The sequence below is a fragment of the Miscanthus floridulus genome, chromosome 8, assembly GCF_019320115.1.
Source record: "Miscanthus floridulus cultivar M001 chromosome 8, ASM1932011v1, whole genome shotgun sequence".
Taxonomy (NCBI): domain Eukaryota; kingdom Viridiplantae; phylum Streptophyta; class Magnoliopsida; order Poales; family Poaceae; genus Miscanthus; species Miscanthus floridulus.
The window spans coordinates 50,837,054-50,860,016 of NC_089587.1; the positions used below are offsets into that span (position 1 = coordinate 50,837,054).

At 42.5% G+C, this 22,963-nt stretch overlaps 2 protein-coding genes across 9 annotated transcripts; one reads left to right on the top strand and one right to left on the bottom strand.

Moving 5' to 3' along the window:
• Positions 1-601: 601 nt before the first annotated feature.
• LOC136476362 (pentatricopeptide repeat-containing protein At2g26790, mitochondrial-like) lies at positions 602-9,285 on the bottom strand. Of its 8 annotated transcripts, XM_066474174.1 has the most exons (7): positions 8,935-9,285; positions 5,532-8,132; positions 5,021-5,432; positions 4,810-4,946; positions 2,278-3,062; positions 1,746-2,167; positions 1,504-1,653 (listed from the first exon to the last, which is right to left on the bottom strand). In XM_066474174.1, exon 2 carries the CDS (start codon positions 8,066-8,068, stop codon positions 5,594-5,596), a length of 2,475 nt encoding a protein of 824 aa, XP_066330271.1. In that variant the 5' UTR covers positions 8,069-8,132; positions 8,935-9,285; the 3' UTR covers positions 1,504-1,653; positions 1,746-2,167; positions 2,278-3,062; positions 4,810-4,946; positions 5,021-5,432; positions 5,532-5,593. The 8 variants fall into 8 exon arrangements, with proteins under 8 accessions (XP_066330273.1, XP_066330271.1, XP_066330269.1 ...); XM_066474176.1 differs by lacking the exons at positions 1,504-1,653; positions 1,746-2,167; positions 2,278-3,062 and adding exons at positions 602-889; positions 1,248-1,306; XM_066474172.1 differs by having other exon boundaries at positions 1,746-3,062; positions 5,021-5,416.
• Positions 9,286-9,394: 109 nt separating this feature from the next.
• Positions 9,395-13,757, top strand: LOC136471973 (uncharacterized). The gene is made up of 4 exons (XM_066469721.1): positions 9,395-9,611; positions 12,720-12,818; positions 12,893-13,014; positions 13,358-13,757. The coding sequence occupies exons 2-4, from the start codon at positions 12,740-12,742 to the stop codon at positions 13,595-13,597; spliced, it is 441 nt and encodes a 146-aa protein (XP_066325818.1). The 5' UTR covers positions 9,395-9,611; positions 12,720-12,739; the 3' UTR covers positions 13,598-13,757.
• The last annotated feature ends 9,206 nt before the right edge of the window (positions 13,758-22,963 follow it).

The following is a 22,963-nucleotide window of genomic DNA, read 5'->3' on the forward strand; positions in this document are numbered from 1 at the left end:
GCGCCAGCAGCGACATGCGGGCAGCAGGAGTGCGCGGCCAGGCATGGCCCGTCGCTGCTGCTCCTGATGGCGCAATGATTTCCAAGCGTGCACGGTCAAATCAGGACCCAGCAGCAGAGGCACGGGGGAGGAGTACGCGCAGGCGCTGCGCGGGAAAGCCGGACACGGGGCAGGCAGTAGGCGCGAGGCGTCTGGAAGCGCTGCTAGCACCGGATGTCCGTGCGCTAGACGTCCCGTTAATAATGTGCTAGAACCTGATAGACAAAAGACAAAACATCTGGCTATAATCAATAGATAGAAACAATTCCACATTTTTCATTCATTAATCACGCATAACATTAGAGCATGTCAGCTGGTAGCCATGCGCATCATGATTGTCAATGGTAAAACATCATGATCCTTTTTTTAAGAAAAAACAGATTTTCGAACGTTCCATTACAGACACACCATAGAATTATTACCTGACGAATGCTACGAGCGTGCAATGATAGTTTGTACATCCAGTGGTGTGTACCAGCCTTTTGCATATGGATCCTTGGCACCAAAAAAACAGAATACAGTACGAGCGAAACAATATTTACAAACGCACGACAGAACCATGTACTGATGTATGGGTGTGCCTCCTGATATAAAAAGAAAACCGAGAGCAACTGAGGCTCATTATATATTCATATGGTTCTATCGACAAATCGGATGTGAACTGAAGCATACGAGGTGAAAAGCTAACTACAAAATCCTGCCTAGTGTGAAGCTGGACAGGCAGTCACCGCTTCCTTTCTGCTCTACTCATGCCTCGTTTGGCCGCAGTTTCGGTTTTCAATTTAGCAGCACCTCATTTGGTTCCAGATGAACCTTTCTTCTTGTACCTGTTGAATCCCCTGCCACTTTCCTGTAAGGCACATTGAGATGGTGTTACCAGCATGCAGTTAAAGAAACACATTTTTTCATTTCCCCAGCACATTAAATTTTATACTCTCAAAGACCATCAGTTCTGTCATCAATTTTTAAAAGATCCTAAGAAAGTTTGGTTGAGGTAATGCTCATAGAGAAATAGCAATGCCAGCTACAAATGATGGATACCATCATGCCAAGTGAATTCTTAATAATTCAAATCCCTAATCAAACACATCATTGCAGGAACATATACATATTTGTAAGCAGGGGATATTTAAATTTCAGTAAGTGCATTATCTAGTACCAACATGAATAAAAGCACAAATCACAGGAAAAGACAAGCATCACATTACCTTTTTTATATTGTTGATAGGCATCGCGGCAACTCATGCCCATTTTTTGAGACACAAACCTGTAGCAAAAATTCAACAAAGCGAAATTATGATTGAATATGTTTTCTTCAAGAAGAGGATAAAAGAATAATCTTGAAAAACATTGAAATGCAAGCTAGTATGCATCCATACTGAGGAAGCACAAATTGGCCAAACAATTTCTATTGTCTAAAAGTTTTTAAACAAGTGAACCAAAACTCTGAAGTATAGCCTTAACTTTCTCCCACTGTCATCAGTAAACCAATGGCCAGAACCAGAATGGGTTCCACTGGCATGCACCCTTCTTTTGCTAGCATCAGATGGAACTGAGATCCTCCCAGGAGTCACCCAGTCATCGTTAGCAGCTGCACTCGAGTTGAATTGCCTCCTGCATTAAGATAACAGAAGAAGTTAGAACCAATTAGCAAATGGCATTACTCGAATGATTAAAAACTAAAAAGTAATGACCATGATGTGTACCTACAGCTGTTGAGACTTTCTGCTCTGTTTTGCCATTTTCTCTGGTACTTCCTGCCCCAATGGGAATGAAATGTTGTAGCCTGTTCTGGAATAAATTACCCGTCCTTGGGTCAGGGTGGAACAAATAAGGCATAGCAGGAGGACCATCATCTAGTTCTGCTCCACTTGAAGACATTTGTTGCTGGAAATGTCCAGAGTACTTAGGTTGAGAAACCTTGTAATGAGTGTTGCCTTCTTTCTGCTGAGTGTTGCCTTCTTTCTGCTGAGAAAATCCTGCATCTTTTGGAGATTTGAAGTATTCATTGCAGAACTCCTCCAAGACAGATGTTACTCAATTGTCATTCATCATAGCTCCGCTCTTCTGTACAGTACTGTTCCTTTGGGGCTTCCTGTTTTGCTGTAGGGTCTTTGCTTTACTTTGACTGTGGTCATCGTCAGGATCAGTGTTAGAATCAAGCAAATAGATTTTCCTCATCGGGCTTACTGTTATGTTATCTTAGGAAGCAGTTTTTTTTGCAGCTTTCTTCATTACCTTGCTTCCTAAGAAGGTTGATGCTGTCCATGTCAAGGATTACAGGCCAATAAGTCTCATTCATAGCTTTGCAAAGCTTGTAGCTAAACTTTTGGCAAATGGGTTGACCCCTCACTTACCAAACTTGGCGTCCATTAATCAAAGTGCTTTTGTGAAAGAAAGGAGCATACTAGACAATTTTCTTTTGAGCAGCAGCTGGCCAAGGCTTTACATAGCAGGAAAGAACCCCATATTCTTCTAAAGTTATATATTTCAAAGGCTTTTGACTCTGTTTCCTGGTCCTTCTTACTTGAGATTTTGCAACATATCGGTTTTGGTCGTATGTGGTGCAATCTTATTAGCCTGCTGCTGTCCACTTCTACTCAGATTCTGCTCAATGGCAACCCAGGAGAAAGTAGTTTTCATCATTGTGGGCTTCGTCAAGGGGATCTTCTTTCCCCTATGCTTTTTAATCTTGGTGATGGAAGCTCTGAACTCAAAAGTAAATCATGCAACTAGAGAGTTTCCTACAGCCCATTGCTGCCCAGCTAGCAAAACACCGACTCTCCTTTTATGCTGACGACGCGGTGTTGTTCCTTCGCCTACAAGGATGGATCTCTCAGTGGTCAATCAACTCCTCGATATTTTTGGTCATGCCACTGGACTTCAGACCAATATGGCCAAGAGTTCTGTAACTCCAATTCAATGTGGGGCTGAGGAGTTGAACACCATTTCAGATCTGTTGCCCTGTGTGATCAAGGATTGTCCATGCACTTATGTGGGCCTCCCCCTCTCCATACGTAAGCCTACAAAAGCAGATCTGTTACTGCTAGTTGACAAAGTGGCAGACCATCTACCGGGATGGAAAGTTTCACTCATGAATCGGGCTGGTCGCCTCATGCCCTCATCATGGTTCGAGTGGTTTTAACCTCCATTCCTATCTACCTTATGATTGCTTTGGATCTTCCCAAATGGGTTACATAGGCTATTGACAAGAAAAGAAGATGTTTCTTCTTATGGAAAGGCCGAGAGAATGCCAAATGGTGGCAGCTGTCTTGTCTCCAGGGAGAACGTTCAGCAACCAATTCAGTTTGGTGGCATTGGTATACACAATTTCAAGCAGTTAGGTTGGGCCTTGTGCATTCGATGGCTTTGGTTCGAAAAGACTGATGCCTCTTGTCCTTGGGCTGGCCTGCCTACTCAAGTGCCTCATAATGCTAAAGCTCTGTTTGATATCGCGGTTGACTCCATTGTTGGTAATGGTGAAACAATTAAATTCTGGTCTGACCATTGGTTGCAAGGCAAGACAGCCGCTGAATGGGCTCCTAATCTGATCAAGCTCATACCAAAGAGAACCTTGAATCAAAGAACTGTGGCACAAGCTCTAACAAACAGAAGTTGGGTGGCTGATATAAGGGGTGCTCTGACAGTACAAGTGCTTATTGAATATTTACAGTTGTGGGAACTGGTGGATGACTTGGCGCTGCAGCATGACACTCCTGGTCAACATCAGTGGCGCTTAACCGAATCAAGTTCCTACACCAGCAAGTCTGCCTATACCTTCTTTTTCACGGGCACAATTAAATTTGCTCCTTGGAGGCGTATTTGGAAAAGGTGGGCACCTCTTAGATACAAATTCTTCATATGGCTGGCAGTCAAGAACCGGTGCTGGACAGCTTACAGGTTAGCCAAAAGGGGTTTGCCTCATCCTGCTTCATGCCCTCTTTGCGACCAGGCAGAAGAAACTATTCAACACACCCTTGTAGGTTGTGTGTTTGCGCGACAGGTATGGACAATGATTCTAAACAGATTGGGACCTCTAGCTATTGCTCCTCAGCCAAGAGTGACCCGTTTCTCTAACTGGTGGTGACAAGCAATCAAAGGGGTCTGATAAAAAGATGAGAAAGGGGCTGAATTCTTTGATTATCCTGGTCGCTTGGGAAATCTGGAAGCATCGCAATGTATGTGTGTTTGAAGGCACTTCTCCTAATGTCCAAGAGGTTTTACATGCAGTGGCAATTGAAGGTTCTTTATGGTGTATGGCTTGGAGCCTCTGTTCTTCAATAGCTGCTCCTTCAGTCGCTAATCACTTAGCCATGAGCCTCTGTGTGTTCCCTTGTGCTGTGGGTGGGTGTGGTGTCCTGGAGTCTCTCTCCCTTGTACTAGGAATGGGCTCTTGACCCTCCTATGTATTATTTTTTCTTCTTAATGAAATGACATGCAGTTCTCCAGTGTTGTTAGAGAAAAAAAAAACATACACAGCCTGTATATAAGAGCCATGAGTTGGGGGCCCTTACAACCCTCGGCCTTGGGCTTAGTTAGCCCATTACCAGGCCTAGACATGACATGTCAAACCAATTCCAGTTATGAACGATCCCATTGGATAATCCTTATGATAAACAAAAAGACAGTTGTGATGAGTTGTGAGTAGGACCAATGAATTGGTTTGTTTCAACATACAACGGCAAACCCATGGCTCTTAACTTTGGAGATATATCTCTGAATGAGCAAAAGACTGGATCCTTCATTGCCCAGAAAGCTTAAGTCTGTTACCTGCTGATGGAACCAAAGGGATAAGAGTCTGTGGCTTTGTGCAAATCAAATCACCTACACCAGCACACATCAGTGTTTCTGCAAGAGAGGTTGTCTTCAGGCAGTGAGACAACCCCCAACAGCAATCAGCTTGCTCTCTGTTGAACAAGAAGGTAAAATGAGTCAATGATATCAAATACAAGACCCTGAATACTAACACTTTGACACACACCTCCCATATGCATGGCTCAAACAATTGGAATCACCTCATTACAGCCCAATGGATGTGGCACAGCATGGAATCAGGAGCATCGAGAGCTCCCCAAGGCCCAGGACACCCAAGAGCTTACCTGTTTTCTTGCTCTTGGTTGTCTGAGAACACACTAGTTGCAGCCACAAAATGAACCAGTAAACCCTCATAAATGGTGCAGGTGCCAGTGCCACCGCCAACTTTGCCAGGATGGTGTTTGCACAGCTCCATTGGTTGTCGTTGATCCCAACGCTGAAAGTACGTGCATTTTATTCTTCTCCTTGACCCTGAGAGGGCAATCTTTCCATGCTCCAGGTGCCCGCATTCCTGACATAGGCCCACCGATCACTAGCACCAGTAACCGAATCTGGTAGGATCCTAAGAACACAACTGTCTGCAGGTGGTTAAATAAACATAATTATATATACTAATTTTTTAGTAAATTCATGAATCATGATTGACAAGGGTAAATACAACTACAAGAAATTATTACCTTTTTGTTGGCATGACGCTCCTTCACTCAAATGACATTCATCAACACACAACCATTGGACATCATAAATATGAATGAGCCTTTCGATGTCTCAAGGTTCTCTGATGTAATACTGAAAAGGTCAGTACATCTGGCTTCATCCCCTTATCTGTCATTTCTTGTAAAAGATCTTCAGCCTTAGCTATTTCTCCCTGGCTACAGTATCCATTTATGAGAGCTGTGTATGCGTAAACATCAGGGGTAAGTCCTTTCGCTAACATCTCATCAAACAATCCCCGTGCTTCATCTAGATATTCTGTTTTGCACTGTCCATCAATCAATACTGTGTAACAGGTTACATCAGGTTCAATCTCCATGTCTTTCATAGAGCTCAGCAACGTCTTATGCTTTGTTCTAAGACGAAAGCTCCTCCATTCATTAGCGGTACCCTGCCACCCTTGGTGTAGGGTCTCCTTTATGTGGCCATCCAATAGCACTGTGTATGCAACTACATCAGGTTTGATTCCTGAATTTATCATTTGAACAAATAAGTCACATGCTTCTTGCAACCGACCAACCTTGCAATAACCATTCATCAGTACAGTGTATACAATGACATCAGAAAGTCCTCTTTCAACCATATCAAGGAACCATAAGTGAGCATTGTGCATATCTCTTGTCTGACAATAAGCTGATATAAGTTTGCTATATGAAATTACATCAGGAACAACATTCTTTTCCAGCATCATACTACACACAGTTGAAGCCTCCTCAACCTTTTCATCTAAACAGAGGCTGTTTATCAATTTTGAACATGACAAATGATCCACCATATTTCCTTGTTTAGCAACTCTAAAAAAAAGTGTGTAAGCATGGTCAGTCCAGCCCGAGTGCAAATAACCACAAACCATAGAACTGTACAGCACTTCAATATTATCTATCCCTTTTTCTTCTACTATACTAAATAATACCTCTGCTTCGCTCAAGTTGCCTCCTCTACAAAAACTAGCAATAGCTACACCATAAGTGAGTGAATTAGGCTCCAACCCTTGATCCATCATGTGCTCGAGAAGGTCATATACCTTAATAACAGCACCATTCCTGTTATATCCACTGGCCAATATGTTATATGTAACTACATCTGGCTTTATATTTTCCTTCAGCATCTGCTCAAATACTTGCCAGGCATTTTCTGTTTCTCCTTTCAGACAGTAACCATTGATCAAGCATGTATAGTGGATTTTGTCTGGGACCAAACCTCCAGCCATCATTTCATTCAGTAGCTTCACTGCCTCATTCATGTTCCCAAGCTTGCAATAAGCATCCATAGTAATGTTATAAAGCACACCATCAAGATGGAGTCCTAAATCTCTAAATTTCTGGAAGTGAACAATAACTTCAGATACCATGCCTAGCTTCTTGAGGCACTGTAGAAGGTAACCAACAATGTAACAATTTATCTCGATGCCATGGGATACCATGGCTTCAATATGATGCCATGCCTTTCCTAGGTTACCCATTTTGCAATAACTACGAATGAGATAGCTATAACCATATAGATCAGGGGCAGATCCATGTCTGGTCTTGATCTCCAAGACTTTTTCAGCCTCCTCCAGTTTCATTTCTTTGCATAGTCCATCAATTACCATATTATAAGCGATGGACTCAATTGCAACCCTTTCCTGGGTGATCTCATGAAGAACAGCATATCTGCTTACCATGTTATAAGCTAGATCATACTTTCCACAATCACAAAGGCCAATTATAAATGATGAGTATCCATGTACATCTGGTTTCACTCCCATTTCAATCATCCTAACCCACACTTGGAATGCTTCGTCTACCTTATTTGCTTCAAAAAACGACCTAGTGACTATGTTCAATGACTGAGCATCCAGCGTCAACTGAAAGCCCTTCATTCGATCATAAGCTCTGACAACCATATCCGAATCACCACTCTCAGATACAAATTTGAGCAGGAAATTGCAAGCCCAAAGTGTAGGAACAAATCCAAGCCTGCAAAGGTGACAAAACATCTCTACTGTTTCTTGAGCATCGTGGCTGGTGGTGTATGCCTTGATTAAGCAATTGACTGCATATGACAGTACGTGAGAAGTGGCACATGTTTTGCTCAAGTGATCAATAAGTGTTAAGATTTCTGGGCCACCATTACCAGTTCCTGAGAGAATCTCACAAAACAAGGATACCAGCATCTTCCCCTGGAATGAATGGGATAAAATTTGTATGATCTCTGAGTAGGTTGAGAAGTCATGGTGAAAACCAAGGCTATGTATATCTTTAAAGTAGGCAAATGCAACTGCAGGCTTCCTCCTTAGGCAGCGGAGTGCCTGCACAACGCTGTCAGAGCTCAAAGACCGTTGCCGTTTCCGGATAGGCTCATTATCAGGAGCACAATTCAGCCTTTCATCACCGCTTGAGTCATCACGCTGAACTGAAGCAGCGAGTACGGAGTAGGGGCAAGAAGGAACTTCCCAGAGGAAAACCTTCCTGTGCCTGAACCATTCAGCAGTGCATTTGGGCCACCGCGACAGGATCATTGGAGATATAAATCTTTCTGCTCTTCCAACGACCCATTAACCTTCATTGATAAAAGAAATATGCCTGCATCGGAAAAGAAATAGACAAAACATATCAAAATTTTCAGATGGTCCCCATTACCGAACAGGCAAATGTATTATTTGATTTCAATGCTGATTGCACATAATGGTTAAACCCAAGAGATGATTGGAAAAGAGACAGAATTTCTTGTGGATTTCTATATGTCCATATGATAATGTTACACTAAACCAGCTAAATCAGTTAAAACCACCTAGAGCCTTCTCTTGTAACTGAGGAAATTAAGTACTTTGCTAATTTGCAGAACCGGCTATTTTCTACATGCACTGTTTGGGGTTTCCGAATCCTGGTCCTGGCTAATTCATCTGCAGAAGTCGTTAAGGATCAGCCACACGAGAATTTTGTTAAGGTAATGAATAGTGACAGATAGAGCACCATTTCTCCATTAGGAAATTCATGGTAAATTTGGTGATACAGATGCAAAGAGATGTATATAACTAGCATTGAGACAAATTATTGATCATTTGATCTTCTAGTTTGGTGAATGAAAATATTATGCAACAAACGTTTCAGAACATGCTTTTATGATCATAGAAAAGTTATATTCTGCAAATCTTACTAGCATTAAATTAAATCCACGGACTCTTTTTTTTTTTGGCTCAGCAGGCCTCTCTTTAGTTCCCGGATTCATCTTCGATACATCTTCCCTGATGAGTGAGATATTATTCCATTCTATCCTAGCCTCGTACGGAATGCGATGCAACTCGACTTAATTTCCAAGAACTAATAATCGGCAATCAGAAAGGGATGAATCAATTAATAATACTTCAATGTGCCTACAGCTTACCTGTGCTAAGCAAAGCACTACTGCACTAGCGCAGTGCAGAGGGGCCAACCGGAGAAGGGAACAGCCGTGCGCCGTGCGCTCGTGCCGGATTGGCCCAGGGCCTGGATGCTCCGGACGATGCCGTGCCCCTGGGGCCGCCTCCGCGCCGCCGCGCCAGCCGCCGGAACTCCGGAAGAAGAGGAGGCAGGACCAGCGACCGCAGGAGTCAGGCGCGCCTGCTGGCTCGCGGTTGCGGATGGGGTCTGCCGGTCTGGTCTCTGGTGGTCTGCCGGCTCGGCGGCTGCCTGCCGAGTCGAATTGCCGCAGGGCGCCGTCGCGGAACACCGACGAGGCGGCGAGGAGGAGCGTGCTGCGTGCGTGCGCCTGTTTGTGTTTAGCGGGTTGGGCTGGGCCTTCTAGCCTCTTTTGCATAAAGCCGCAAGATGGGCTGCAATCTAGCCCAATCATCAAAATGAGGGACCAGCCTCCCTCCCACTCGCCGCGCCGGCCATTTCTTCCTTCCGCCGCCGCCGGGGCCTTCCTCGGTTCCTCCCTCTCCGTCCTTGCCTTCGCCAGATTCGCCGCCACACGCTGCAGCTCAGGCAGTCAGACTGCAGCGCCGCTCCTCCCTTCCCCTGTCTAGTGGAGTGGAGATCCGTCGGGGCGTGGAGGATTGGTTTCTTCTTCTTGACCTATTGGTAAGTTAATCACATGGATTCTTCAAGAGTTCTTCTGTCCCGGGGCACCTTCACCTTGTCGTGGCTGTGAGAAATCGAAGCCTTTATTTCTCTTCGTTTAGCTAGCTGAGAATTTGCTTCCAGCCCGTGATGCATCAGCCAATAGCACTTGCTGGTGGTAACCAAAGATGAAGTGTGCACTTCTATTTTCCAGAAATTGTGACGGGTTTAGGTTTTGGATGGCCAAGCTGTGCGCATTTGCTGCTGGCATATTTTGGCCACGATAAAAGCACAATAGCTTTTTTTTTCTCTATGAGAATGGATTTGTGTGATTGTGTCGCCAACTAGAATACTAGATAATGAATTTCTTCACTGAGAAACGGTCCTCTGTAGTGCTATTTATTATCTTGATTGATGAACTTTTCGTGTGTCCATTTTCTGTGGTTTATCCAGGATTTGGAAATTTTCACACAGTACATGTAGCTAGTAATCTGTTTGTACAAGTACTTTATTTCTGAGTGGTTCTAGCTCTTCTGGCTAGTCTACTATAACATTATTACTACTGCTGCCTCCAGTAAAAAAAAAAAAAGATGTTTAAGAAGGCAAATGACTTTCTCGCTATTTGTTTTTCTTGTCTGAAACAACAGAAAGTAAACCCTCGTCTGTTTCGATTCAGGAATACAAAGTCTGAGACTGTTTGTGCTATGCTAAAATACCATTGGTCTGTCTATTCCCTTCCCTGATTTGTGAAAAAAAAAAAAAACCCGTCTTAGCAAGTAACTTGGATTGGGGTTAAACTTTAAACACACCATACTCTATTTTGCTTTCTATAAAGCAGCACCAAAAGGCTTTGTTCTAAATATGGAGATATAGGAATTAAATAGAAAATTTTCTCTCCAACCATATCTTAGATTTAGTTAACCTTTTTCTGCAACCCACATTGAATTTGTCATGTTGCATTTGCCTGCTCTATAATGGGATTACAGAAACCATCTAAAACAGAATCCTGAATTCAATGATATTTAGTTCAGTTACTTTTATCTAGGGGCCTTTTTTATCTGGTGTGACTCTGGAATTTTAAGGTCTTCACAATTGGTGCACACGTAAAAGTTCTGTTCTATATTTTTGCACTCTAGGGAGTAGGGATAATCGATAAATAGTGGAAGTGGAACTTATTAAGGTGGTAAAAGTTGTGTTATAGCCATACTGTCATGTTGACTGTCTCAAGTTCTCAACTGTCCCAGTCTCACTGGCAAAGGTTTGGAATTTGGATGCTATGCTCTCTGCATAAATATCTATACCGATTCTCCTGGGTCCTAGGTAAAACTTTGTTATGTTATAGATTTCTGCTCAGTGTGGAAAAAAGGGAAGAAAGTAAGTGCTGAGGTGAATCATCTTTGTAGCTTGTAGCTACTATTGAAGCACCAATTTTATGGCACAACAGTTTTGTTCTGCATTTAGAGCATGTCTGGTTTAATACTTTGATCTATGCTGCAAGAATATTTATAGTTCATAAATGGAGAAAAAGGATACATGAGTAGAATGATGAGCTTATAAGGAGGCACTTCATCTTCTTTACTAGTAACACTTGACTTGGTCACTGTTTTTCTTGCACTTACACTTCTACTTGTATTAGATAGACATGCACGTATAATTAAAGCATTCAAACCCTGTGTTTTCCTTAAAGATCATTATAGTTAAACCATTCAGCTTATCTTCTAGTCAAATAGTAATATCTCTTCAGTAGAGCAGATGCTTGTACCAGTGGCAGAACCAGGAAATTATCATGAGGGGGCTGGATAAACATAATCGTTATCTCACAATATAGGTCGTCAGTAAATATAAGAATAACTGTATATATGTTTAACCTTTCATTCCTTCGGTGTTTATTAGCTATTAAGATTTCATGACATAATAAAAAAAAAATACAATTTTAGGATACATAATACATATAAAACTAAAATCAAAACAGAGAAAATACGGCCTGGGTAGCCAATCGATCAGGTGTCATGCGGTGCAGTGGTGCATTGCACCAGCCCAACCGTGGCTCCAGTGTCAGTTGTTGCGTGTAGCCCTTGCCTAGCGTTGCTGCTTGTTGCTGGATGCGGTGCCTGCAGTAGCCCTGGCACTCACCAGTAGATCTTCCCATCCATTGTTACCTAGGTTAATTAGTTGGTCTGTGAAGTTAAAAGCATCTAGTTCATTATTCTGTGTTTACTTCCAGACTCGTGGCTATGTGGGCTCCCCCCACCCCACCCCCTGGTTCTGCTGTTGGCTTGAGCACCTATCTTGGTTGATTCATTAAAAAAAAAAGAACACCTATCTTGGTTGATGATGTGATAATATTGTATAGCACAATGTTGTTAAGAATGGAACGGCGGGCCTAGTGCAAGCGGTAGAATCTTACCGCCTGTGACCGGAAGGTCCCGGTTTGAGTCGCGGTCTCCTCGCATTGCACAGGCGAGGATAAGGCCACTAACACCCTTCCCCAGACCCCGCACAGAGTGGGAGCTCTCTGCACTGGGTACGCCCTTTAATGTTGTTAAGAATGCTTTTCTTTTCATTTCTTGTGAGAACACTTCTTTGATGCTTAACTTGTTAATCCTTCTGCAAAATCCAATTGTGAAACTGTTTGAAAAGAAACATGGCTAGTGGTTGAAGATCAATAGTTTGATCCCGAGTGGTTTGAAGAAGGGGCTTAATTCTGTAGTGATCTTGGGAGCTTGGATGTTGTGGAAACATCATAATGACTTCGTGTTCGACGGTTCTTCTCCTAATGTCCTGCAAACTCTTAGATTTGTCCTGAGGGAGAGTGATCTTTGGAGCCTTGCTGGTGCTAGGGGTTTAGCCCAGCTTGAGGCAGCCATCTTTTAGTTTGCTTGGTCGCTTGGTGGTGGTCGTGTGTCCCTGTTATCTGGTGCGTTTGTAATTTGTTATAGAGCTGAGTGTGTTTATGTGTCTGTGTGTCTGTTTGTGGGCTGCGTGCTTGGTACGCCGGGCCCATGGGTGTGTGTGTGTTTGTTTGTACTTCGGTGTTTTCGTTTCTTCTTCTTTATGCAATGTTGCGCAGCTCTCTTGCGTATTCGAGGAAAAAGAAAAAGAAAGCTTATATAAGTTCACCATTGGCAGGAATTTTTCTGGTAATCAGCATGGCACTGTCATCAGTGTTTAGGAGAATAAATGTGAAAGATTTGACCTCCAAGGTTTCAGTCTATACCAGTGCTACAGGTGATGACTTTGGCAGCTTATCATAGTATTTAATCCACTTAAATTATATCTGCCTAAAGAATACATGCTTCCAGAGTTATCTGGTGGACTAAACATGATATTTAGGCGCTGGGCCACAAAAAAGACTGCTGGGTCAACAAAAAATGGTCGTGATTCCAATCCAAAGTATTTGGGTGTAAAGAAGTTTGGTGGCGAGGTACCACTTTCAAATACTCCATTCTGATTCTTTAAAAGAAAGGCATTATCTTTAAGCATATAGCGAGAAGAACTCTACATGATTAGCATCTAAATAGTTAATTTGACAGTTCCAGTGCATTGCACTAATCATCTGGTCAGAGGCTTTGCTTTAAGTTTTCCTTTGGCACTTTGGCAGTTGACACATAGTAGCATACTTGGCTCCAGTACTATGATTCAGCATATTTATCAACGATTCGTTGTCACTTAATCTTCTAAGTTTTTGTCTTATGTTATCAAGGGTTGGACACATTGAACACTTACTGCTGCTATGCTCCCCATCTGATGACAGTTTTTTTCCTCAGAAAGTGCTACCAGGAAACATCATCGTCCGCCAAAGAGGGACCCGCTTCCATCCTGGAAACTATGTTGGCATGGGCAAGGACCATACACTTTTCTGCCTGAAAGAAGGCCATGTCCGCTTTGAGCGCAACAAGCTCTTAGGCAGGAAGTGGGTTCATGTTGATCCAGTTGCTGGTCATGATCTTCACCCCATTTACGCAGATGGTTTTGCTACTACAGCCGACACTGAGCCTTTGCAATAAATGTGCTTGGGGGTTTGGGGTGTCATTTTGTCCCAACCCATTCAGCTGCCATTTTACAGTTTCATGTGTAAACTTTAGCAGGCTTGAGTGTAGCTGGACCTTTTCTTTGTAATCATAACTACTCCCATTGAATAATATAAGTTATACTTTGTGATCTTTATTCTCATGGTTGCCTTCAAATTTCAAATATGATGTCACTACAATGGAGTTTTTATCATTATAATACAGGGGTTGTTTCACCATTTCTACGTGTTCTTTCTCATGAGTTGTTCGATTATTCTGAACATGCAATTTGCATGAGACTTAAGTGCTATGTTGTTATTTTACTCGGTCACATTTTAAATTTTGTAGTTAATATTGTTGTCTACTAATTGCTCGCTTTAGCTAGGTATTGATATTCTAGGTTTTAGGATGTGTTTGCTAACTAGTGTACTTCGCATGGGATGTGTGTTTGGTTTGTTGAATGCAAGACTGGTGAATATGTACTTTTCTCGTGCATAAAATCATGGCATGAAGGGTAGACCTGGTGCAGTGGTGAGAGCTGTCTCATTGAGTCATCAAGTTGTGGGTTTGAAGCAGTCTCTTTATAGATTTTGCGGGGGAAGGCTTCCTTAGTTTTTCCCTTCCCAAAATTCAACTCATGTGGGAGCCTCCAGCACTGGGTTGTCCTATAAAATCATGGCATATTTTGCATAATGAAATGATACGAAAGAGCATGTGCACAGAATATAATATTAGAATTTATTAGAATTTGGTAGCCCATAAAATTATCAAATAATTTTCTCAGGGTGAACATGTTAAGGGTTGATGTGTTCAACAACAACAACAGAGCCTTTAAGTCCCAAACAAGTTGGGGTAGGCTAGAGTTGAAACCCAGCAAAAGCAATCAAGGTTCAGGCACGTGAATAGCTGTCTTCCAAGCACTCATATCTAAGGCTAAGTCTTTGGGTATATTTCATCCTTTCAAGTCTCCTTTTATTGCCTCTACCCAAGTCAACTTCGGTCTTCCTCTGCTTCTCTTCATGTTACTATCTTGGCTTAGGATTCCACTAAGCACCGGTGCCTCTGGAGGTCTTCGTTGGACATGTCCAAACCATCTCAACCGGTGTTAGACAAGCTTTTCTTCAATTGGTACTACCCCTAATCTATCACGTATATCATCGTTCCAACTCGATCCCTTCTTGTATGACCGCAAATCCAACGCAAGATACGCATTTCCGCGACACTTATTGTTGAACATGTCATCTTTTCGTAGGCCAACATTCTGCACCATACAACATAGCAGGTCTAATCGTCGTCCTATAAAACTTGTCTTTTAGCTTCTGTGGTACCCTTTTGTCACATAGGACACCAGATGCTTGCCGACACTTTATCCACCCTGCCTTGATTCTATGGCTAACATCTTCATCAATATCCTTGTCTCTCTGTAGCATTGATCCTAAATATCGAAAGGTATCCTTCCTAGACACTACTTGACCTTCCAAACTAATATATTTCTCCTCCCGAGTAGTTGCGCCGAAGTCACATCTCATATACTCAGTTTTAGTTCTACTGATTCTAAAACCTTTGGACTCCAAAGTCTCCCGCCATAACTCTAGTTTCTGATTCAATCCTGTCTATAACACCCTAAAATTTGCATTCTTTTAAAATAGTTAAATTTGATTTATTTATGCAATTATGTGTGCATTCAAATATAGGAAAATAATATTTTTTTATGAAATTAAAATCAATCATAAGGATAGATACATGTTGATGCACTCATGTTGTAGCATTTCATTTATTGTATTGAGTGGTTTTGATCCAAAAGTCAAAAGGATTCAAAAATCATTTGAAAATGAATTTAGAAAACTGATTTGGAAAAAGAAAAGTAAATTCTTTTCCCTCCCCCTCCCTTCCTCATTTTCGGCCTGCTGGCCCAGCTTCTCCCGCTAGCCCGCTCGCCTCCCTTCCTCCCCGTTCTTCTCTTTTCCTCTTGGGCCGGCCCAACTCGAGCAGGGCAACCGTTGCTGCCCTCCTCACTCTCTCTGCCGCTGACCGCCTAGGCCCGCTTGTCGGCGCTGTCGCCCACCTCCCGCGTCGCGCGCGGTCAAGGCGGAACCACCACTACCACGCCCGCCCCTCGCGTCGTGGGAGCATCCCTACGCCCTAGCCTCTATAAAGGGGAGCTTAGACCCCGTCGCCGCCCTCCCTGCTGCAGTTCCCCCACGCTAGAGCTCTCAAAGCCGCAACTGCCGCACAGAGACGTGTCGGAATCAGCCGAGCTTGGAAACCGCCGTGTCATCCGCCATTTCTTGCCGCACGCCGTCTCCGTTCATCTCCGACTTCATTTTTCATCGGCGGTGAGACTCCCTTGTTCCCCTCCTTCTCCCCGTGCCTTTAACTTCGTGAATAATGACCTCTAGGGCCCAATTCGTGTGCGCCAGGGACCTTTGCGTCGCTGGCCATGGCGACCACCCCGCCGACTGTGTCCCTCGGCCGTGCTAGGCCCCGGGATCAACTCTCCCTCATCCCCGCTTACTTCCTGTGCTACTGGTTCATCGAATCGTGGCCCGTAGACCTTGATCCGCATGCGTCGGTGAGCTTTCTCGCCGCAGCCATGGCAGCGCCGCCATGCCAGCACTGTTCCCGACCGACGCCTCTTCTCTCTCTCTCCCTCTCATCTTTAATCAGAGCCATTCGTCTTTGATCCAACGGATCAAAACATCTCGTACCTCTTCACGTGGCAGAATTGCTTAAGAGCCCCTCGGCTTTATTCTTTTTACACCCGCGGTCCTCGGCCAGATGAAAATCCTGTTTTTCCGATTATTTAAATTCAAAAATAGTTCATTCTATTTACATAAATGCCACTGCATTGTTTTGCTTATAAAATCGTCGTTTTAGCTCCGAATCGACCCATTCAAATTGCGTTAGGTTCGTAATTAAGTTCTCTACATGTTAATACCACTGTCAAACATGTTTGCAACATTTAAATTCTGAGGTTAGATTTAATTAAATAAATTACTATAGAAAACCCCGTTTAATTCATAACTTTCGTGTTTTAGCTCCGTTTTTCGTGAACTTCGCGTCTATGTGATCGTAGAGAGACGTAGATTCTTTTTAAGAACCTTTTTATCTTGTTTTTATGCCCTGGTGTACTGTTCTAATCCCATAATTGTTTGCTTTGCATGAATGCCTTTGGAATGCTTGTATGTTGCTTTGTTGGTCGAGTTCAGACGGTGAGGAGAATGTTGGAGACCAAGAGTTCTTTGACGACCAGCAGGAGCAGCCCGAGTTCGTTGAGCAAGGCAAGTATAGCATGGGATCTACCTTGATGTCCCATTCACCATTTATTAATTTCTCATTTGCATGTGTCTAATTTTAATACCCGTAAGGACATCCTAGTGATTGAGTATCATGTTTCCTTGTATCCTACAGGTTATATGCATATGGGTAGTTTGCTAGTGCTCAATGTAACTATACATGATCTACATAATGACTAATGGTTCTATGGAATGAAAAGGGAAAATTTGTGTTTAAACAACTGAATTATAGGATGAAGGAGCAAATGACTTTTGATCGTGATGCTCTTGGCCCTCCATAAGGACTTATCTATCGGTAAAAGCTGGGAGTGACAGTGCGACTGTGAGGGTCACGTGGCTCTGACTTTAGCTCAGTAATAGGACCTTTTCTAGCTTGTTAGAGGTTACCTTCATGGCGCAAAAGGGGCTTGCCACGTTGGGTATAGGGTTGCCTCTATTCCTATGTGTATAGCCGCGATGGAGATGTGCCATAGGAAAGGGGGTTCCTACATCTGCCTGCCGAGGAAACCTAGCGGCCCTAACTTGTTAGAGAAACATATGAAATGGCTTCATAGTGTACCCCGCCCACTCACCTTGGTAGTGTTATGGGAGTAATTAACCCGGGCATATGGGAATCACGACCCATGGTGAAAGTGCACAACCTTTGCAGAGTGTTACAAACTGTTATAACAGCCATGCTCATGGTCACAAGCGGCTCAAAAAACTCACAGAATAAATGGTTACTTACTGTTGTTCGTTTATGATGTTCTACGAAGATAATATGATTCAATTGTTTCTGAAATCTGATCATGTGGGTTTAATTGGAGCTTAAGCATAACTTGATATTAGTTGATGATAAAATCTTGACTTACTAAAAGTGCTAACCGCAGTAAACCAGAGTCACCCTTTTTGAGCTTTCATAACCCCATGTTATCTTATTAAGTACGGGAAGTACTTACGCTTGTTTACTTTTAATATTGGATAAAAATCCCGGATGGGTAACAGATGTCAACGGATATGAGGAGTTTCCAGAGGACTTTTAGGCTTGTGGTCAACCAGTTGACCATCCCTGTGTTGGAGCTACCACGAGAGAGCTATTTTTTTATTTTTCGCTGTGTTGTGTAAGACTATGTGATGGTATTAATCGTGATGTAAGATACACCTGGTGATACTTTTTGTAATTTGTCAACTTATGTGTGTGACTGATCCCTAGGCATACATGAGTTTTATGCATTCAATTTTATCCTTAAAATTGGGTGTGACAAGTTGATGTCCGACTTTCATCACTAGCACTACATCGTTCGCGAAAAGCATACACAAGGGATGTCCCCTTATATGTCCCTTGTGACCTCATCCATCACTAAGGCAAACAAATAAGGGCTCAAAGCTGATCCTTGATGTAGTCCTATCCTAATCAGGAAGTCATCCATGTTTCCATCACTTGTTCGAACTCTAGTCACAACATTGTTGTACATGTCCTGAATGAGCCCGACGTGCTTCATTGGGACTTTATATTTATCCAAAGCCCACCACATAACATTCCTTGGTATTTTATCATAAGCCTTCTCCAAGTCAATAAAAACCATGTGTAGGTCATTCTTCTTCTCCCTATACCGCTCCATAACTTGTCTTATTAAGAAAATGGCTTCCATGGTTGACCTTCTGGGCATGAAACCAAATTGGTTCATAGAGACCCGTGTTACTACTCAAGCGATGCTCGATAACTCTCTCCCATAGCTTTATAGTATGGCTCATCAACTTAATTCCCTGGTAATTAGTACAACTTTGAATATCCCCTTTATTCTTATAGATCGGTACTAATATACTTCTCCACTCATCAGGCATCTTGTTCGATCGAAAAATATGGTTGAATAGCTTGGTTAGCCATACTATAGCTATGTACCCGAGGCATCTCCACACCTCAATTGGGATACCATCCGGTCCCATTGCCTTACCTCCTTTCATCCTTTTCAACGCCTCTCTGACCTCAGATTCTTGGATTCTCCACACAAAGCGCCTATTGATGTCATCAAAAGAGTCATCCAACTGAAAGGTTGTGTCCATATTCTCACCATTGAACAATTTGTCAAAATACTCTTGCCATTGATGTCGGATCTCATCCTCCTTCACCACGAGATGCTCTCTTTCATCCTTAATGCACTTAACTTGGTTGAAGTCCCTTATCTTTCTCTCACGAACCCTAGCCATCCTATAAATGTCCTTCTCTCCTTCCTTTGTACTCAAATGTTGCTAAAGATCCTTGTACGCTCTACCCTTTGCCACACTTATAGCTCGCTTTGCAGTCTTCTTTGCCACCTTGTACTTATCTATGTTGTCCACACTCCTATCATGGTACAAGCGTCTATAGCATTCTTTCTTCTCCTTAATAGCCCTTTGGACTTTCTCGTTCCACCACCAAGTATCTTTAGCCTCGCCTCCACTTCCTTTGGTTACTCCACACACTTCTGAGGCCACCTTCCGAATATTGGTTGCCATCTTCTCCCACATGTTGTTTATGTCATCTTCTTCCTTCCAAGAGCCCTCTTTGATAACCCTTTCCCTGAATACCTCTGACGTCTCCCCTTTCAGTTTCCACCACTTTGTTCTTTCAATCTTAGCTCACCTGAAAATGAAAGTTTATTTTGTATGTAACATTTCTTAATCGATTGATGTATGTATAATGCATCCTAGATGATATAGAAGGAAAAATGTTACACGAGTTTTTTTATTTGCAATACTAATAAGTTGAGTACCGATCATTACAATTTAATACTTTGTTTGGATATGTAAACCATATGCATAAGATATCTTGAAACATGATAATGGTGATCGTAGAATCATGATAAAATGATGCATACAAGATTAACATTTGAATACCCTTAGAGAGAGTGTAGTCTCCATAATGTGTTAGTGATATGAGCCACTAAACAAAATTCCTTATCTGATGAAATTTCAAATGATTCTATAAAGATTGTTAAAATTCAATTTAAAATTTAAGTTATATAGTACAAGAGTATCATGTCTGAGGTACATACCATTGTGTACTACATGTGGTAGTACAATATTGGACTAATGTTATTTCTAAATGTAACCGAGGCATTTGTAGTCTTATTTATTGAAGTGAGTTTCAAACTAATTCCAAGAACTTTGCCTCCAATAAATCTGAGGTATAGTTTGGAGTTTGGACCAAATGATTGATTTCACATATCTGTGTATGAAGATCATACATCCATATTGTTGGACAAATGTCAGTTTTATTGCTATTGTCAGTTTTATTTAAAAATGACATTTTGTGTTTTTGAGATCCATTTATATATGATGTAAATCACCATGATATTTGAAATCGTGATAAACGGATTGAATGAGTGATCCTTTATATTTTAGGTAATGTTACATTGTCTTGACAACTTTGATAAGGGAGCTGCAAAATAATACATGGACTTTGCTCCTTTGAGCACTAACAATTACAGTTGCATACAAATCTGCATGTGTATGCCAATAGGCATTTTGGTTGGAATTTAGCTTGAAGTGGCACCGATGCCACGAGATCCTAATATTTTGGTGATACTTGATAGTGCCCATGTCAGAAATTAATTCCATTCAACACTAGTGCAGACAATCTTGTTTTAATTTTTTTTTTTTTTTTTTGCCATTGGTACAAGAATTGATCATGTATTTAATGATTTTGCTTTGAATAATAAATTATATATAGCATGAAAATGCAAAATTGAAAGCCAAGGTAATATTTATGCCATATAACGGTGTAACAAAGTTGTTGCTAATGTTTTGGATTCTATTCTTTTTGGAAGGTAATGACTTTAATACGCACGGTCGTATTTTATCCAGCCGCACGCACACTCACTCACACACTCACGCACCGCGGCTCCTCCCTCCCCACACGCCGCGCCTCCTATCTTTCTCCCCTCCGGCGGCGGCGGCTCCTCCCCACAAGCCCGACATAGCTCCTCCCAACGCGCTTGACGCGCACGCTGCTCCTCCCTCCCTCTCCTCCGGCGGCGGTGACACTGGTGAGGTAGGCGGCTTCCTCCTCCTAGATCTGCGAGTTAGGGTTCCAACGAGCTCTCCCTCTCATCTTCCCCAACTTCGGCGGGCTTAGAAATGGAAGGTTTTGGGAAAGAAAGGCCGGCCAGGCGATAGGGATGGCTAGAGGGTGATTAGGTGCCCTGGATGCGGCGTAGGCGATCGGGCCAGGTCAGGGCGAGGGTGTCGCGATGGTGCTGGCCACCGAGCATGGCCATGGCAGTGGCGGGAGGGAGGGAGGGAGGGAGGGGAAGAAGGTGGCACCACGAGCACGGCCACGAAGCTCCGACGAAACCCTAACTCGCTCGTGGCAGGACGGTAGGACCGTGACAGTGGGATGGCGGGAGGAAAAAGAAGCAAGTGTTTGGGCAGGAGTAAGAAGAGGAGCGCGCGGGCTGTGCAGAGCGGCTGGCCTAACACAGTAACGGACAGCCAGCCGTGCGTTAGTCGTGTCCTTTTGGGAATAGGTGGTGTTAACCATTTCCAAAACATAAGCTATGTGCATCTGATAGAAGATAGCGCCCAAGGTAATGCATTATCTAATGCTATTGATTTAATTAAGAAAATGGATACTTAAAATAATTTAAATTCAAGATGAGTCGGTGTGCGATCATTGGTGGCAACGGGTGTAACAGGCCTTTGCTTCAGCCGATTAAAATATTTCTATTTTGCACCAGCCGATGAAAATATTAATTGGACGTGCATCTATTTGCAAAAGCCTAATTACAGTTGCAATGATGGCAATCGATGCCCAAACAGAAGGCACTAATGCGTGATTCACCACAGGTACATAAAGAAAAAAACAAATATAACGCCATTTTAAAAATATTTCTTTAGAGAAGGAAAATGCAAGTAGATTTATATCATTCACAAATGCAAGTAATAAACACGTATTCACCTTGATATAACGCCATATAGGGAAAAGCACTTCAAAAGAAATCTCAAGACACCACCTTGATTTTTACCAATACATGCAGAACAGCAGTAGATTTGTACCAGTCAAATGCAAGTAATAAACACGCAGCACATAGGATTCTATTGTAACTGATGCACATCTTATATTTCCCAATGACTGCGTCAATCAGTTATAGACACCCAAAAGAGAGTCCAAGAAAAAAAGTCATGGCATTCTACTGAGCTACAAAATTTCAACATCATGTTACAGAAGACAGCTCAGAGCAACCACAACAGCTGTTACCACAACAACAAACTCTTACAATTTGTTAATAGACATTATGACACACTGCAACTTTTTACACTTGATGGTGCCATAATTGCTTGTTATCACAAAATGCGCATAAGGAGTAACTGCACAGGTGAAGGATGGAGCGAATTTTAGTTTGATAGAGGGCTTCAGGGACTTTTTAGGGGGAGGTGGGGTTGACTAGGATTAATGAATATATATAGATGGATCTGAATAATGTATGGTTACCATGAAGGTTTCGAAAGAACTTATTAATATATGGTTCCACAGTAGAATTAATTACTGCAGAAAATCATGCAACTCTTTTGAACCTGATGATGAAAGAACTAGGCGACTAGTGACATGACAAAGCACAATGGGTGAACCAGTCACAGATTGGGCAGGAAGAATCCCCATCTAAGGTGGTAGCAGCATAGGATGTTAGAATAATTCTCTAGGCAGTTTTTCAGACAGCTGAAATGTTAGAATAGTTCTCTAGACATCCACCAATGATGGTCACAGATACTTGCAGAATGTTCAAAAAAATTGATCTGCATATTGTGATCCAAGAACTTGACTAAGCTTATGTACATGGTTGCTTCTAAAAGTCTAGGGTTTCCAGGCAAGTTTTCAAAGAACTTATATGGTCCTCAGCAGAGTTAGCAGAAAAACAAGGAACTCTTTGGAACCGATGATGAAAGAATCAGGTATTGACATGACAAAGTTATAAGAACCGAAGCAAGCAATGGGTGAACTAGTCAGATTGACAAGGAACAAACCTCGCTTTAAGGTCACAGCTAGCAGCATAGGCAACGCAGACCTACAAAAACTACACTAAGCACCAACTGAATCAGCCAATGGCAT

Coding starts and splice junctions, on each gene's coding strand:
- LOC136471973 (XM_066469721.1), top strand. CDS start 12,740: ATGGCACTGTCATCAGTGTTTAGGAGAATAAATGTGAAAGATTTGACC. Junction 12,819..12,892: donor AGTCTATACCAGTGCTACAG/GTGATGACTTTG, acceptor ACATGCTTCCAG/AGTTATCTGGTGGACTAAAC. Junction 13,015..13,357: donor TAAAGAAGTTTGGTGGCGAG/GTACCACTTTCA, acceptor TTTTTTCCTCAG/AAAGTGCTACCAGGAAACAT.
- LOC136476362 (XM_066474176.1), bottom strand. CDS start 8,068: ATGATCCTGTCGCGGTGGCCCAAATGCACTGCTGAATGGTTCAGGCAC.